Raw genomic sequence first — 19,543 nt, 5'->3', positions numbered from 1 at the left:
ATGTCAGGCTGAATCACGGCAGACAAAGCACGGTGAACCTGTTTTTCCTACATTTGCTCTGAGGAGAGAAGATTTGTTTAGGAAGTCTAACCTCATGTGAAGAGTTGAGTCATTGTGTTTTACATTTGTTCCTTCCACATGAGTAATTTCACTCTCTCTTTTCCCACTTTTTGTTGGATTTTAGTAGAGGTTAATTCGTTACACTCCACTTGGGGATATTCTGACCATTTTTCATAGAATTATAATATTGTGGACTTAATGAACAAAAATGAATCGTTACAAAAACCCTTTGTTATATGGTCTAAATATGCAAAAAATAAATAAATAAATAATTGTGTGTGTATTATAATGGTATTTTAATGAAAATTAAAATGATGCAAATATGAATAACTAATATATATATATATATATATATATATGTGTGTGTATGTGTGTGTGTGTGTGGGTGTGTGGATATATATATAATCCTATTTGGATCAATATTTTAATTTCATTAAATTAACATTATAATAGTTTATTAATATTTTAAACAATTTTTTATTTGTATATTTTCATTTTAATTTGCCATTGTTATTATTTGCTGTTCTTTTTAAATATGTCTATACAGTTTTTGTTTATATTTGACTTAGTTTGTTATTTTACTACATCAGGTTATTCTAAATGATAATAAGACATTTTGCCTTGGCAACTAAATATTTTATTTTTATCTATTTTATTTTTTTATTTTTTACAGTTTTATATTGTAGGTTATTTCTGTTAATTTTAAGTTTCAAGTCATCCATCCATCCATCCATCTATCCATCCATCCATCCATTCATCCATCCAAGTTTTAGTTAACCATTATAACTCTTCCTAGTTTTCATGGAAGGACAACCACAAATTTGACTCCATACAGTACATGATAATGAAGATTGCTATTTTTTTTTTAAACTAGTGCTAATTGTCCAAAGTTTTTGCATTGAGTAATGCAACCATTAGTCACATACCCTGGAAGAACATCATCATTTAGCTCTCACATCACGCTGTCCTTGACAGTCGGCGCTTTGCTAAGTTGCCGTGCATCGCACATCAGGTAATATCCCATAATCCTCAAGGATTCACTTCATGATGGATGACAGCAAACAGTCTCCGTGGTAACACCTACTGGGCAGAAGTCATATCTCACAGCTGTAAAACAGACAACATATTCCCTTTCTAATTTCATCTGATTGATGCGTGGACGTAAGGTTACGCTATTAGTTACTTGTCTCAATTTCTCAAACGTCTATGTGTTTTTTACCCCCTTCGCTTCCTTTGAGGTAAAATGTTTCCCATTAGCTGGCAGGAGCTCAGTGTGAAAAAAGAGACACATAATTAAGACTAAAGGATGTAGCAAGGCGTTAATCAAGAAGACATGCTGTCTGAGTGTGTGTGAATGGTTCATGTTTGCATGTGTGACACATGGAGAACCTAAAGTGATGCCTCGCTTCTTTGGGGAAAAGTAGATAATTGCTTGAAAGATAAGAATAAAAAAGCAAGGACCTAGCCAAGCTAATTGCCTTGATTCCATCTGAAGGGTAAAGGGATTTGAGTGAAGGAACGTGAGGTTTCTGCTTGAGAGATGAGTGTTTGTGTTTCTTGATGAGTGTTTAATCATGGCTGTGGTTCAACTGATAAGGTCATGGAACTATTAAACTAATTTATAGTGTGATCTCAATACAAAGCCACTGGTTATTCCACAATTCACAACTGTTTTTTTTTTTTCCAGCAGTGAGCAAATTAATATTTATTCAATCAAAGATGTGTGTATTGTGTGCATTATGTGCAATATACACACATCATAATTTGATTGATATCATATAATAATATTTCTGTAATTAAAGCTTTAGTTCCCAGCAAATTAAAATTCTGTCATCATTTACTCAACTTTATGTCGTTCCAAATGTACTGGAAGATCTGTTACATATAAGTGAAAAGGGATCTGGACAGACCCAAATTCAGGTCACTATTTACCTATAATTAGATAAAATACTACTTTATGTTAGGGTTAAGGGTATTATACTTCATTTTCTGTGTTCCACTCCTGTGGCTGTGAGCGTGGAAAGACACGTTGGGCGTGTGCGCACTATTTAGTGGACTATATTTTCAAGCATTCAAGACAATTCACACATGCGCTGTTGTACACACACTGTCTGCGGGGACACAAACATTGTGACCCTCCTGATGATGAAAATGACGTAAAAATGGTAAAGAATTAATAAAATCATTGGATTGTTCAAAAGTAAAATGTAAAACCTTATAAATATCAGAGACAGATAGACAGATAGACAGGTAGGTAGATAGATAGATAGATGGATGGATGGATGGATGGATGGATGGATGGATGGATGCTTGTACTCCAGGCAGTCAAATAGTGTTTGATTCACTTGACTTGTTGGAGAGGCGGCCAGGGAGAAGCAGATGCACCCTGGGAAAAGGGAAGTGGGTGTACGAGGGAGAGGAAACACTAGTCTGTGCATCATTTTAAAGTTTATTTTTCCCTTTTTGCAGGGGTTGTCAACAAGCTCGTAGGTTCATGAATACAATAGATCTGCACTAAAGCAAGTGTCTGCTTTTTCTGTCCTCTATCTCTTTATTTTTCTCCAAGGAAAGACTCAAAGCAGTCATGTCAGTGATTTTCTAACAGAATATTTGAGCAAATAAACCCTCAGAGGAGTTGATCATATCTAAGGTGACAGTTTAGGATGCAAACACTTTGCAGGTTTACCGAGGTCATTTGACCGTAACATTTTCTGTTTACTTTTTTGCTTTCTGTTTGTACTTGCATCCAAATGCATGAAAAAAATAATAAAAAAAACGTGTTCCTATGCACAAAATGGATGCCTGGTGGTTGTCAGCCAGTCTTAAAGAGCAAAAACTGATTTTTGTGGGGGGCCTTGTTGCCATGGTAACGTGCTCCTTAAAGAACTGAAGTGGGAAAGAAGTGTAGTCAGCGATGCCTATTACGTATAAATCTGTGTTGTTGATATACATGACAGATAATGGGAATCAATGGCAGCCATTAGTATGATTGAAGTGTTTAATTACGTTGTTTGATGAAAAGTAAAGACGTGCATAAGCATCGGAACCACTTTAGGGTAAAGATGTTTGTAAAGATGAAACCCTGACATTAGATGTACTTTATAATTACCATCCCTTAGGCTCTGATGGGGAATAGATTTCAAAGCAAAAAGCATTTGATTAAAATGAAAGTGCACATTATTATTCAATAAAGTGCTTATTTTGCTACTACTTTATATCCACTCGTGTGATCAGTGTTGAGGAGTAACTATTACTAACTTAAAGGGATAGTTCACCCAAAAATGAAAATTACCCCATGATTTACTCACCCTCAAGCCATCCTAGGTTTATACGGCATCCTTCTTTCAGACGAATACAGTCGGAGTTATATTAAAAAATGTCCTGGCTCTTCCAAGCTTTATAATGGCAGTGAATGGCAGTTTATGTTTTGAAGTACATAAAAGTGCATCTATTCATGATAAAAGTGCTCCACGCAGCTCTGGGGGATTAATAAATGCCTTGTGAAGTGAAGCGATGCGTTCGTGTAAGAAAAGTATCCATATTTAAAACTTTATAGACTAAAATAACTAGCTTCCGGCAGAGGGAATAACAATGTTAGGAAGACTGTTCCAGAGTTTAGGTGCTAAATAGGAAAAGGATCTACCGCCAACAGTCTATTTTGATATTCTAGGTATTATGAACTGACCAGAGTTTTGAGATCGCAATAGTTTTCCTATTATGGACTATAATGGACTATAAAGAAGGACTATAATGCGTTAAGAGCTCGCTCAAGTACTGGGGAGCTAAACCATTTAGTACTTTGTCAGCAATATTTAAACATTTATACGATGTTTAATAGGGAGCCAATGCAGTATTGACAGAACCAGGCTAATATGGTCATACTTCCTGGTTCTTGTAAGAACTCTAGCTGCTGCATTTTGGACCAGCTGTAGTTTGTTTATTATGCGTGCAGGGCAACCACCCATAATACCATTACAATAATCAAGCCTTGAGGTCATGAACGCATGAACTAACTGTTCTGCATTTTTCATTGAAAGCATATGTCGTAATTTAGATATATTTTTAAGGTGGAAGAATACAGTTTTACAGATGCTAAAAATGTGTCTTTCAAATGAAAGATTGGTATCAAAGAGCACACCCAGGGTCCTAACGGACGACGAAGACTTGACAGAGCAGCCATCAATTGTTAGACAGTATTCTAGGTTAGTATGTGCGGAGGTTTTTGGTCCAATCATTAGAAACTCTGTTTTTTTCAGAATTAAGTAATAGGAAATTACTAGTCATCCAAATTTTTATATCAGCAATGCATTCCGTTCATTTCTTGAATTGGCTAGTTTCGTCGGGGCACGAAGAGATATAGATCTGAGTATTATCGGCATAACAGTGAAAACTAATCCCATGCTTCCATATGATATCTCCCAAGGGTAGCATGTACAGAGTGAACAGCAATGGTCCTAGTACTGAGCCTTGTGGTACTCCATACTGAACTTGTGATCGATAAGATATTTCGGTAACACTTTACAATAAGGTTCCTTTATTAAACATTAGTAAATGTATTAACTAACATGAACTAACAATGAGCAATACATTTACTACTGTTTTTGTTAATCTTTGTTAATGTTAGTTAATCAAAATAAAGCTGTTCATTGTTTGTTCATGTTAGTTCACAGTGCATTACCTAATGTTAACAAGATTTTAATAAAGTATTAGTAAATGTTGAAATTAACATTAACAAAGATGAACAAATGCTGTATAAGTCCAGTTCATTATTAGTTCATGTTAACTAATGTAGTTAACTAATGAACCTTATTGTAAAGTGTTACCGATATTTCTACATTTTCTGCTACAAACTGATAACGGTCAGATAAGTATGATTTAAACCATGTTAATGCAATTCCACTAATGCCAACATAATTTTCGAGTCTATTTAAAATAATGTTGTGGTCAATGGTATCAAATGCAGCACTAAGATCAAGTAACACTAATAGAGAGATACAACCATGATCGGATGATAAGAGCAAATCATTTGTAACTCTAATGAGAGCTGTCTCAGTACTATGGTACGGTCTAAATCCTGACTGGAAATCCTTGCAGATACCATTTCTTTCTAAAAAGGAACATTGTGAGGATACTGCGCATTTTTGTTCAGGAGGAGCACAAGTGTTTTTTTGTTTTTTTTTTCAGGACCATTTAATCTTTTCGAATCATGTCCATGATTTTTTTTTGTGTGTGTACTCGCATAGTAACTGAATAAAAAAAAAAAAAAAAGATACAATAAACTTTGTGTCACAGTTCTATTAGTTTGGACTTTTAGTTTTTCACCACATGTATCCCATCTCCATGGTCACTCATCATTATGAGTTAGTTTAACTCACAGTTTAACTGTTTGATTAGCACCTCGTTATCTGTACTACTTAAGTTTCTGCTTGTCTGATGTTCATTGTCCGGTCTCGTATGTGTTTGGTTGTGTCTGCACTAGCTGTCTGTATTACCTTGTGGAATATTATTAAATGATCTTGGGAATCTTTCATCTTCGTCTTCGTGCCTTCATCGACAGAGCAACCGTTACACTTGGATGTTTAAGTCAATTCAACTTAAATTACATTAAACTGACTTTTAAAAAATGAGTTGAATCTTGTATAACTTATAAAAGAGTTGAAAAGTCCTTAACTTATTTTGATGAGTTACAGCAATGTAAAACATATGTTGTCATAACTTATTGATCATATCATTTTTTTGACAGTGTAGGTGGAACTTTTTTCTGCAGTGACAGTTTCAAGGTAGCTTTCATAACACCGCATGCAGGTAGAAGTAAACTTTCAACAACTTCCTTTAGATCAGTTTTGGCATTTCTCTCATCACAAAGTAGAATCGGATTACCACTTATTAAAAGACTAAAGTTACGTCTAGTCACATGCTTAACAGATGGGCTGAAGTCCATTGCTTAATTCAAATTTTCACAGATAAGCTCTCCCTGTTTCATTCTAATGGGGATTCATCACACTTTCACTGATTTTAATTATGAATACCCCAAGCTACGTGTAGTTCCTCTCTGTTGTGACATATTTTTGTGGTGATCTAGGAACGTCTGTGCGTTTTCTCTTAAATTGAATGACAAAAAGATCTGAGCAATGAGAACAGCACCCACTCCAACACTTTCCCCCAGAATACCCTGTGACTGCTCATGGCAGTGAACTGCAGTAACTTAATTAGACTGTGATAGTAGCCCTCCAGTCAAACTGTCACAGGGCAGCAAACTCACATTTCTGTTTTAGCATGGCCTGTTGCTCTGATTAGCGGCTAATGGACAGTTAACGTGTTAATTAACTGTGTGGAGGTAATGCTTATGTAGTGGTGCATGTGTCTTCTGGAAGACAATATTGTGATGATGGCCTTGGTATTCTATACGTGTTATTGATATTGGGTCCGGCTGCCTCTGAACCCTATAAAGTTATATTATCAGAATACTTCTCTAATTTTGAATAGCCATCAATATAATAAGATTGTGTGCTATTTTCATCCCTACGCAGGCTAGAGAATAGAGACAATAGAGATATAGAGACAAGAGAATAAGAGAATAGAGACAACCCTTTTAGATCATGCGCTTATATTGTTATAATAGGACCCTATAAGTCTATAATATACCATGCATTTACTCATGAATTCATTAAGTTAAGTATGTGTTTTGTGTTTGTGTGTGTGTGTGTGTGTGTGTGTGTGTGTGTGTGTGTTTCGTGAGACATCCACTTTCATTTTCTCTTCTAATAAAAAAAGTGAGAAGAAAAAAGGAAAATCATTTGGTGTCTTTACTCCAACCGTGTTCTGTATAATGACTAGGGCTGTGAAATGATTAATCGTGATTAATCACATCCAAAATAAAAGTTTGTGTTCACATAATGAGTGTGTACTGTGCATAATTATTTTGTATATATAAATACACACACATGCATGTATATATTTAAGAAATATTTGCTTAAATATACTGTATATATAATTTGTATTATATATAAATATAAATATTTTATGTATAAAAAAAAAATAATCTTATACATGCATGTGTGTGTATTTATATATACAAAATAATTATGCACAGTACACACACATATATTATGTGAACACAAACTTTTATTTTGGATGCGATTAATCGTTTCACAGCCCTAATAATGACATATTTAGATTTGACTCATTTAAAATAGATGTCTATGTTTCATTTTAAGGTTGTGTGAAATGACACAAGCTGGCAGGAGTTGGATTCCTCACTGAGTTACGAGGCAGTAAATGCCATAAAATACATTGAGAGAGAGACAGATTATGTGTGTGAGAGAGAGAGACAGCTCATGGTGTTCCATGTTCATTTTAATGAGAAATCCTTCTCATTTTGTTAACAGCCATACTGACACAACTACACTATGTTATGAATAGCAATCTAGCATCAGTGCATGTCACATGTCACTGTATGGATTATTTTCTCTCGCCATTTAATTGAGTTATATGGCATTACTCTGGTACTACATCTAAATGTTGACATGTTTGTTCTATACGTCATAATGCCAATACCCGGAGGAGGCTGACCTATCTCTCTTTCTGGATATTTGCGAACACTAAGGGAGGAATCCACTAAGAATGAATTGCTCCCACATATAGTGTAATTTATTTCCATGCAATGTCTTTGTTGCTTCAGTGCCTGTTAAGGAATTATGCAAATCAGGTAACGACACAAACACGCCTAAAAAATATTAAAGCTGAATGCAATTTTCGCTTTGCAATTTCCCATCTTGCAGTGCTAGTTTGTGGAGGATGTACCAGACTAGCAGTGGCATACTTCACTGGGATTGCTCACAGCTGCCAGCCAGCCACAGGTCACGTGACATGCCAGTGGCGGCTCCTGCCAGCCAGCTGAAGATTGAACCCCTACTGGAATTGTTTCACCAATGTGATTCAGGCAATTGTATCTTTTCAATATAAATCAACCAAAAAGTACTGGGCCATGTACATATTGCAGGTATGTAACAAGCAGGGGCTGTGACATTGAGAATTCAATTGAGAATCCATTTTGAATTTGAACAGCAAACAGGATGAAAAATTGCAGTTTAGATTTGAATATAATGAAGTTGAACTAAATTGAAATTCAGAAATTCAGACTAATTTTTAACTAGACAAACAAAGTCTGTCAAGAGGATATAGATGTATGGATGTATGTATGGATGGATAGTTTAACTAGAAAAACAATGTTTGTCAAGAGAATGGATTGAGACCTTCTATGTATAGACAGAGACAGATAGACATGGATGGATGGATGGATGGATGTATGGATGGATGATAGATAGATAGATAGATAGATAGATAGATAGATAGATAGATAGATAGATAGATAGATAGATAGATAGATAGATAGATAGATAGATAGATAGATAGATAGATAGATAGATAGATATGTCCTCTACTCATGTTGCAACATCTAAATCAAACATGTTGACGCATCAAGCGCATTCACCATGCTTTGCTCTAATCCATAGGGAGTATTTCAGTCCCCACCTGCAATGCAGTTTTGACATGATGTGGCGCTGAAACATTAAATCTGCCTTCTGCCGCAGAGGAACACACAATCTGTTCAGCGTCCGTTATGTCTCGCTGAACATTGTAAAAGTGTCAGCCAAAAGGCAGCGATGACATTTTCAAACATTTGTCTGTCAGCCATCATTAACTGCAGGTGTGTTTGTTAAAAACATCTTGTGTTGACGAGTTGAACAGTTGATTCCTAAAAATCTTGGCTGAGCTTTTTGACTTCAGTGGCTGATTAAAAATCAACAGATTCATAAACAGGCCTCACACTCTCCTGCTTAAAATGCAATAGTTAAATTATGGCCACACGGGTCAGCATGTAGTTGACCCTGCAGTAGCCTCCAGCTAACAGGCGATAAAAGGATTCAAGATGCTTCAAAAGGGATGGAGAGAGAGTTTAGGAGAGACAGAGGCGTTTTTCTAAAGAAGCCATTAGTCCCTTCATTAGTAGTGGGGCAAACCGCGTCACTTCGAAATTGAGTTTGACACTTTAAATTGGTCTTTGTGAGCATGGAACATTTAGTTATGCTAATAATATTTCTGTTTGTCGCAGTTGCTTTAATTAAAGTCCAACGATGATAATCCAAGTCATGGATAATTGACATTTCTTTGATTAATTGCAGGTCAATTGGGGTTTTGCGGAGAGCAGCATCAGTGAATGAGTAGTGTCTACTTCCATCATCTTTTTACTAGTACACACAGTAATCATGTGACTAAATAAACAAATTAACTTGTGGGTGAGCTCATGAATGGGACTCTGAGCCTCAATGATTGAAACCAACAGTCTGAAAGCTAAATGGATTATGGTTTTTGCACAAAACGTAAATCTAATGAAATCCTCAAAACCGATTTATCAGTGGCTGAACATAGCTTGCAAATATTTCCTTTTCTGCTGAGGCTTCTGACTTGGGCTGTAAGATTTGGTAAAAAAAAAAAAAAAAAAAAAAATGTATACTGAAATTATTAAATATTCTATATATTAAATGCACAAGTAGGCTATATTTATTCATATCAGCTCCAGCACTGCTACAGAGAATAAAAATGTATAAAGGATATGGATATGGATATGGATGAATGAATGAATTTAATAATGGATGATGATAACTACACAATAATTAAACATTAAAAATATATACTTTTACTGCTTGCTCAAATTACTTTGTTAAAATGAGCTGATGCAACACAATTTTTTAATGTTTTATCAGAAATTATTTTATTTTATTCAGTCCACTTAAACTTGTTAAGTAGATGTTAGCCTAATGATTGTATGCTCAATGCTCAGTGATGTTTAGAAGAGTTTCTGTGATGTTTTTGAATCTTGTGGTGAACAGAAACATGAACTTTAATAACTTTATTTTAAAATTAAGTTGGTTCAACAAAACATTATTTATTTAAATTAACTTGTTGTATTTTTGTTGTACTGACCTAAACTAATTGCATGTACATTTTTCCTTAATTGAATCAAGTTAATTGAAAAAAAGAAAGAAAAAACATATCCATTAAGCTGTCAAGTCACCTTACCTTTATTTATATAGCGATTTATACAGTGTTTTTTACAGTATTTTTACAGTGATAACAGGAGAATAATTCAATTATGCAAACAGTTCATTTTGACTGTACAGCAGCTCTAAAAGAAAAATAGTGTCATTGTTCAGCTGAAGTTATAGCTGAAGTTCAGTGTCGATTCAGTTCTTTTCAATTATTAAATTAGTTAATTTCCCCTTTAAATCAGTTTTGCGGAAAACTGCAGAGAACAGTGATGTCATCATCATCTTTGTAAACAGTGATGTCATCAATAGTGAATAATATAATATAATATAATATAATATAATATAATATAATATAATATAATATAATATAATAAAATAATATTGCTGAATATTAAGTGTCCCCAACTAAGCAAGCCATGAGGTTATTGAGCCATGAGGTGGCAAGGAACCCAAACTCCATCAGTTGACAGAATGGAGAAAAAGGGATACTGGCAGAATTGCCACTGGGACGCCTAAAATGATGATTGACAGGACTGAGTGATTAGGGTCCTCCCAAAGCTACGTTTGGAGCTTCATTTCTGCTTGTTTTGCAGTGGTTTATTGTGTATTATGCCGAGCACCAGTAATCAGAGGTGGATCCATGCTTTATTTGTCAGCAAGAGTTCTGCTGATCTGCAGGAAAGAACAATGCAGAATGGCATCAAGAAGTTGGAGCCTCCACACTGTGTTTGTGTAAAATGCCACTGCAGCTGAGGCTTTCATACAATAAACAATAGAAACCCTTAGGGCCAACAAGAAATCCCTCTGTGTCACACACACACACATACGCACACGCACACACACACACACACACACACACACACACACACACACACACACACACACACACACACACACACACACACACACACACACCTGTATAAGTCTTTTCTTTCTTTCTTTCTTTCTTTCTTTCTTTCTTTCTTTCTTTCTTTCTTTCTTTCTTTCTTTCTTTCTTTCTTTCTTACCTTATATTGCTATGCTATTTTTGCTTCTGTGTGGCTTCCATCCACTCCAAATACATCAGTGAGTTTCTCTGTATCTGCAATGCAAGTTTTTTAAAACTTTATTATTATAAATATAATATAGTAATTAAAGTGCTTGTAAAACGTGCCTCTCTGTAAAACGTGCCTCTCTCTCTATTTCTAGATCAGGTCTATATTTTCAGAGGATTTTTTTTCTCTTTAAATTGTATAATTTTACTCTCTATTAAAATGGCCCTGGGTCTCTGAACAGAACATGAGAATTAAGCGGGAGTAAAGAGTTCAGAGGTTGTGATTCTTCTAGCTCGGACAAGACTTCCCATTATTTGTTTCTCTTCTTATTTAAATGGCTTGCCCCTCTCTGCTCTGGACCAACCCAATCTCCAAATGCGGGTGGATTTCAGCAGTATCGTGTAACGCAGTCACTCCTACTAGCCACTTTGGCTAGTTGAATTTTAAATGTAATATATACATTTTCCAATTGTAGTTTTTTAAAAAGGCATCTGGAATTCTAAACTAAGTGCAATATAGTGTTGTCAAAATTATATTTTGATAGTGAATCATCTGAAACACTTCCAATACACTGCCGCAGAATACTAGCTACGCTTTCTCGCTTTCTCGCTCTCTCATCTCTCTGACAGTGAACTGACACACAAACCCGCCTCCCCTCACTCACTCGTTTCATTCACCCGATGAATATTGTTGATGTTACAGGGCTTGAATTTCAGTGTTGGATTGTACTTTTTGCTCATAATTTTACTCATTCCCACATATTTTGTGCTCACACCCAAAGTGCGTAAAAATATCTATGTGGCAGTTTTCCCCCATGATATCGATGTCAAAATTGTGGCCATTGAAAATGCTAAGTGGCATTTGGAAAACACAGTGGCTGGTGAACAAAAAAGTTAATGTCAAGCACTGGTTTATTAATTCGTACAATCTTGTATACACATTTTCGTATGATCTGCTTCCACCCCAGTGGCGGTAAGGTTTGAGGTGGGGTTAGGGGAATACATGCTTACTTTTTTTCTATAAATCATCATTTTTTGTACGATTCACATCATGTGAGTTTATACGAAATCACCACGTCATAAAATATGTTCATTTTCCTGTAAGATTGACTTGGTTAGACTGATCTTTTTTGGTTTGAACCATCTGTTCTCCATGAGTCTAAACACAATTTTTTTTTTTTTTTTACAAATATCAGCATCGCTCGATTAGGCATGCAGCACGGCTGGCCTTTTTTTTTTTTTGCTTTAGCCACTTGGTCGTACAGTAGACTCTTTCTTTGAGGAAGAAGGGTTTGAACAGTTTTTTCCCCCTCGCCAACATGTTTTTCACGTTTCCTGACTTTTATCTGCTGAAACAGACACGGAGTAGTCGCTACTACCAACATGAGTCAAAGTGACAGCTTGTTTGTCGCCCTGCTTCAGGGAAGAGGCCTGTTTTACACTAAGCAAAGCTATCACAGGAAAATGAATATGAATATGCAAATGAAACCCATAATCTCAAACTTGCCTAGACCTGAACAGGAAACACAGCAGCGTCTGACATAAGGAAATGGCTGTAATTATGTAAAATGTCAACGTGAGGGACCATGTGTTGCAACTGTGACTTATAATCATGGCTGCCCTTTGTCAGTTGCTGTCTTCCGCGTATGTTAGGCAAATGTATAAGCACTGAGCCATTTATTAATTATATAACTGTCTGTTGCCTATGTTCATGTATGTTCTTTTGGTTTCAAATGTAATTAAGTCATGGTGGAAGTCAGTCCAACATTTGACTGTGTTAAGGTGCGTGAACATGCTAAATTCATTTTGGAAATCATTTTAGAGATTTGCTTATAGTTTTTTACTTTGTATAAGTTAAAGTAACAGCTGTAAACATATTTTCCATGCTATCAGCTTATTTGTTCAAATTCAAAAGGGTTGTGTATAGTGAAGAGTGGAGTAAGCTGTGCCACTTTTTACTTCAAGTTGTTTCTCTATAGAGAATGTCTGCTGGCAAATGATTTGCTTATATTTACTTTATGTTATATATTTAATCAGTATAAAAATACACTAATTAAAATATAAGAATAAAATGCAAAATAAAATATGTATTTTATTTTTATACATTTAATAAGCATAGAAAATAAATAAATTAAAATATAAAACTAAGTCAAAAGGCTGTGTGTTGTGTGGTTTTCCGTGTTATTTTTGTTTCATTGAGATACAATTATGGTTTTTATTAATATTTTTTATTGTAATTTTTGTTATTTAGTGTGTTTTTGTGATTTTATTATCTTTTTAATATGTCTATATACAGTGTTTTTAAACTAAATGCAAATGAGAAGAGAAGAGAAGTTTTAATTTTTTAAATTTTTTTATTTCCGTAAACATTTATTTTATTTCAAGTAACATAAGTAGTCATATTTTTAGTTAACTATACCCTGTTAGTTTTAGGCCTGGTCCAGGCAGCATGTGATTGTGTATTTGCTAGATTAAGTGGGCGACACATCTTACCCCACAATACTGTGCCACCATAAAGTGAAGGAAACCACAGAGAAAACACATTTTTAAGCCTTTATCATTTTCAGTGGTGTGCGCAGTGAAGTATGTCGAGGCGTTTCATGGGGCCAGTGTTGTGAACGTGTGGTACGGGTGCATGCATGAGTGTTTGGCGTTCTGGATGGCTAGTTCAGCTCCCGCTGTCTTCTCACTGACCCTGAGGCTAAAAGCTCTCACAGATCATAGAGCCCAAGGTCAGGGTTGAGAACTATCAAGCTCAATCCCGCCCAGATTAAAGCCTTGAAGCCTGATTGAGTCTCGCCTGTTGACACAAAAGAGAAGTAAACACAACAATGCGACGGTCAGGAAAAGAAACAATTGAAGGGGCTTTTGGAAAATGAGCATCCACCTGTGCTTCTAAACAGCTAAGTTGATAGTGAAAAAGGTCACACTTGGCACTGTTTTGATGTAAACATAGTTAGTTTGTCTTGTGTGAATATAAGTGAATGTAAACAGACAGGACAAATATGGACATCATTAGGTTCGCATACGCGTGCGAACCCACTAAAAGTAGTGTGTGTGCGTGTGTGTGTGTACTACATAAGTAAAGTTATAAGTATTTTTTTAATCATGACAAACTACAACTACAACATTAGAAAGGTCAAAGTCTTGAGAAATTACTTTCTTCTTTATTACTGACTGTAAACTGAAATAATTGAAGGCTTCATGCCATTGCTTGAATGTAATTAATGTTTCTATTGATATTCAAACAAGTAGTGAGTTTTTTTTATGGTACTGAGAATCATGAAAGTTCAGTTTTGTCTCTTGAGAGCTCTAGCACTATTATTGTTAACTTGAATTGTTCGCTACTGTACATGTCCTGCTATTAGCCTCTGGCAATATGTCTCCTGTTATAACAATTTAGGAAAAAAAACCCAGCAGTAAATATAAATGTGATGGAACGAAATAAGAGTGATGAATATATGTCAGGAAATCAGTGCATATAGATTTATCGTATTTTTGATTTTCTTTTCACAGGTGATTCTGATTCTCACCAAGCTGTATGACTTTCACCTTGGCAGTGTAACAGAAAGCACTCTATGGAGGTGAGCTAAAAGATACCATTTCTTCCTCTGTCTCCCATCTCTCTCCTCCCATCTTATCTCATCCGTTCTCCATTACATTAGAGTATGGGAGTTGTGTGTGAGGGGATGACAGTAATAACTCCAGGAACCATTCCATCTTGAGCACTTGTTATTAGCCCATGATATTTAATTTTTTATTTAATTTAATTTTATTACTAGTTTGAATCATTCATATCCTCAGTTGGAAAGTAGCTCAGCTAAGCCTATTTCTTGCTGAAAAAAAAGAAGAAAAAAAAAAGTCCTCTACAATGTAAATTCAATTCATTTTGTCATCCCTTCGTAATCCTTATTGACTCTGTTAGATTCTCGTTTATTGGTGTTTTTAGATGCTTTGTTCAATTGCAAGTAATAGGAGCAGCCTTATCTTTCACACGGCGAGCTGAACACTTCAATTTGGACAGAGAGAAGCTCCGTGCTTAAGTCTGACGATTTGTGATGACGTCTGATTTGAGATGACAAGTGCAGTGCTCTTTTCAGCAGGGTTTCAAGGTTAATGGCTTTTCTGAGAATATATGGATGGATTTTCTTATTCAAGGATGCTTCATTCTTTGTGCGATATAAATCATTGTGGAAGCATATACAATAAAACAGATTAAAGCGTAACTCACGCCAAAACGCAACCTATAGGGTCTTATTTGTCAATCTACCCGAGGCAAACTTTCGTTTAAAAGCATAATTAGGATGGAAAGGCCACTTTTAAGTTTGACCGTATTTTCGTTTTCGGTCAAATTGCCTTTTGAATGGGAGTGAATGGGGCACTACTATGATAGCATCAAAATCGCTATTTTTAAAACACTAAGACGGCTCGACACAACATGAAACTTTGCTCGAAGTATCACCAGGGGCTCTACACATGAACTCGAGCATTGAGAACATTGTTTGTGTACACAGAGTTTACTAAAAAGAACAATTTACTGTTACTGTCCTTTTTCAAATACAAGGTCAATATTGATTTTCACTAATGACAAAACAACAAATTATCCATGAATTTATATTGAACTAAGCTTCAGGAGCTTTCCATTTTTACTCTCCTCCCTGTTACGTTGCATCCGGAGATCGACTATATATATATGTATATATACAGTACAGGTCAAAAGTTTGGAAACATTACGTTTTTTTAATATTTTTGAAAGAAGTCTCTAATGCTTATCAAGGCTGCGTTTATTTGATCAAAAATACAGAAAAAAAACAGTAATATTGTGAAATATTATTACAACTTAAAATAATAGTTTTCTATTTGAATATACTTTAAAAAATAATTTATTCCTGTGATGCAAAGCTGAATTTTCAGCATCATTACTCCAGTCTTCAGTGTCACATGTGACATCCAGTCTATCACATGATCCTTTAGAAATCATTCTAATATTCTGATTTATTATGAGTGTTGGAAACAGTTCTGCTGCCTAATATATTTGATGAATAAAAGGTTAAAAAGAACTGCATTTATTCAAAATAAAAAAATATTTTCTAATAATATAAATCTTCTTTACTATCACTTTTTGTCAATTTAACACATCCTTGCTGAATAAAAGTATTGATTTATTTCAAAAAAAAGAAAGAAAAAAATTACTGACCCCAAATTACTGACCAGTAGTGTATATTGTTGTTACAAAAGATTTCTATTTTTTTTTTAAATTGGTTCTTTTTTACTTTTTTTTATTTTTTTTTTACTTTTTATTCATCAAAGTATCCTAAAAAAGTATCACAGGTTATGAAAAAATATTAAGCAGCAGAACTGTTTCCAACTTTGATAATGAATCATCATATTAGAATGATTTCTAAAGGATCATGTGATAGACTGAAGTAATGATCCTGAAAATTCAGCTTTGCATCACAGAAATAAATGATAATTTAAAGTATAATAAATTGAAAACCAATTATTTTAAATTGCAATAATATATCACAATATTACTTTTTTTTTTTTCTGTATTTTTGATCAAATAAATGCAGGCTTGATGAGCAGAAGAAACTTCTTTCAACAACATTAAAAATAGTAATGTTTCCAAACAGGGACGTGCACAGACATTTTGAGGGGCAGGGGCTCAAGTGAAATAAAGGGCACTTCTCATAATTACGTATTTTTTTTTCTTTTTTTAAACAAAAAAGTATATATATTAACGCAACTCTGACTTCCTTTTTAAAAAATTAATTTAAAAAGTTAATTAATTGTATCTTCCTCAAACTCACGCAATTGTTTCATTTTCAAAAGATGCTACTAGTTTCAAGTATATATTTAGAATAACCTAAATAACTGCATCAAGCAGAGGGGCGTGTTTTACTAATAATTTGTTTATTTTTGCACAAGGCACTACATCATTTTAATTATTTTGGTGTTATCAGAATGCATAACACTTTAAAATCAACACAAATATTCACTCTAAACTGAAGAGGGCTGTTGCTGCTATTTTGTTAACTTTACTGAAAAAAATCACTGCAAAAATGATTAACAAAATACAAAAATACAGCAATTTAATACAATTATTACAAAAAAAGGTCTTCTACTTCAAAATAAAATCTGTTACTTCCATTCCCTGGTTGTCTCTCCTTCCTCCCTTACAGCGGCAACCTTCTGAAGGGCCATGTCCCTGTAGATGTTTATGCATGTACACACACACACATACACAATAACTGATGGTGACTGACATGGACTTAGTTTCACATTTGAGGGAGGACTGTATCATCATCATCAAATAAAACCTTCAAAATCCACATTTAGATGGAGTTTGTTTTAAACCTACTACACTCTAAAAAATATTCTGTGGCTTAGTAAATATTACAGAAATATTTAACTTTATTAACTTAATAAAATCTCTGAAAATCTTACTTGATTGTTTGAATTAAACTTACCAAAATAATTGAGTAAAAATTCAATAAAAGCCAATGTCATGTATGTGGTTGTATGGAATACTATTTTATAAAGGTTTAGAGGAAATAAAAAAAAAGGTTAAATCACTCATAAATAAAAAGTTAATTTATAAATATTGTTATTTTTAATGTTTAATGTTAACTTATTTCTACTCAGTTTTATGTATTAGTGTACCAGATGCAGTTACTCAGATTTACTACATTTTTTAGAGTGTATCCTCCATCTGTTTGCATCTGTAGATTTCTTCTAAATTCACCAATTTAGATTTCTAAATTTCAGGGGGAAAGACTCTTGATGGTCACGGTCTCAAAGAGCATGCACAGAGTCCAAATTAAAACAATTCCCCATCGTAAGTACACATTGATGGCCTAAGACATGAAACGAGCGGTTTGTGTGAGAAAACGAACAGTATTTATATCGTTTTTATAGCTCTTATACACAGCACACGTCCAAGTGATCTGAGGGCGCGCGCGCATCCTGGTGTGTGACGTGTACGCAGACTGGTGCATAGATATATACACTAGATACCTTAAAGACATTCGTTCCAATGACCTGCCGTAGACAAGGCGACATCTAGTGTATATATCTATGCACCAGTCTGCGTACACGTCACACACCAGGATGCGCGCGCGCCCTCAGATCACTTGGACGGACCTGATATTTAGATATACCATTCTTCAATAAATATATTTGTTTGACAGGGAAGCTGTGCGCAAACAGGAATATATATTATTTTTCAAAAATAGAAAAAAAGCACCCCAGAAAAAAGGGCACTTTCTCTCCAGGAATAAAAAGGGCAGGTGCTCAAGCCCCCTTTGATGTCTATGTGTGCACGTGCCTGTTTCCAAACTTTTGACCTGTACTGTGTATATACACTCACCTAAAGGATTATTAGGAACACCATACTAATACTGTGTTTGACCCCCTTTCGCCTTCAGAACTGCCTTAATTCTACGTGGCATTGATTCAACAAGGTGCTGAAAGCATTCTTTAGAAATGTTGGCCCATATTGATAGGATAGCATCTTGCAATTGATGGAGATTTGTGGGATGCACATCCAGGGCACGAAGCTCCCGTTCCACCACATCCCAAAGATGCTCTATTGGGTTGAGATCTGGTGACTGTGGGGGCCATTTTAGTACAGTGAACTCATTGTCATGTTCAAGAAACCAATTTGAAATGATTCGAGCTTTGTGACATGGTGCATTATCCTGCTGGAAGTAGCCATCAGAGGATGGGTACATGCCATGGTGGTCATAAAGGGATGGACATGGTCAGAAACAATGCTCAGGTAGGCCGTGGCATTTAAACAATGCCCAATTGGCACTAAGGGGCCTAAAGTGTGCCAAGAAAACATCCCCCACACCATTACACCACCACCACCAGCCTTCACAGTGGTAACAAGGCATGATGGATCCATGTTCTCATTCTGTTTACGCCAAATTCTGACTCTACCATCTGAATGTCTCAACAGAAATCGAGACTCATCAGACCAGGCAACATTTTTCCAGTCTTCAACTGTCCAATTTTGGTGAGCTCGTGCAAATTGTAGCCTCTTTTTCCTATTTGTAGTGGAGATGAGTGGTACCCGGTGGGGTCTTCTGCTGTTGTAGCCCATCCGCCTCAAGGTTGTGCGTGTTGTGGCTTCACAAATGCTTTGCTGCATACCTCGGTTGTAACGAGTGGTTATTTCAGTCAAAGTTGCTCTTCTATCAGCTTGAATCAGTCGGCCCATTCTCCTCTGACCTCTAGCATCAACAAGGCATTTTCGCCCACAGGACTGCCGCATACTGGATGTTTTTCCCTTTTCACACCATTCTTTGTAAACCCTAGAAATGGTTGTGCGTGAAAATCCCAGTAACTGAGCAGATTGTGAAATACTCAGACCGGCCCGTCTGGCACCAACAAC

General features: G+C 35.3%; 1 protein-coding gene across 1 annotated transcript in view; it reads left to right on the top strand.

Moving 5' to 3' along the window:
* The window catches only part of sorcs3a (sortilin related VPS10 domain containing receptor 3a), a 240,313-nt gene that overhangs the window by 70,605 nt on the left and 150,165 nt on the right, over positions 1 to 19,543 (top strand). The window contains exon 2 of the mRNA XM_084096471.1: positions 14,662 to 14,729. Within this exon, the coding sequence (XP_083952597.1) occupies positions 14,662 to 14,729 (68 nt within the window). The remainder of the gene's footprint in view (positions 1 to 14,661; positions 14,730 to 19,543) is intronic.

The sequence above is a fragment of the Abramis brama genome (assembly GCF_963993115.1).
Source record: "Abramis brama genome assembly, chromosome: 2".
In the NCBI taxonomy this organism is placed as follows: Eukaryota; Metazoa; Chordata; class Actinopteri; order Cypriniformes; family Leuciscidae; genus Abramis; species Abramis brama.
The sequence above is the reverse complement of the archived record's forward strand: the minus strand, read 5'-3'. Positions and strand labels throughout refer to the sequence as shown.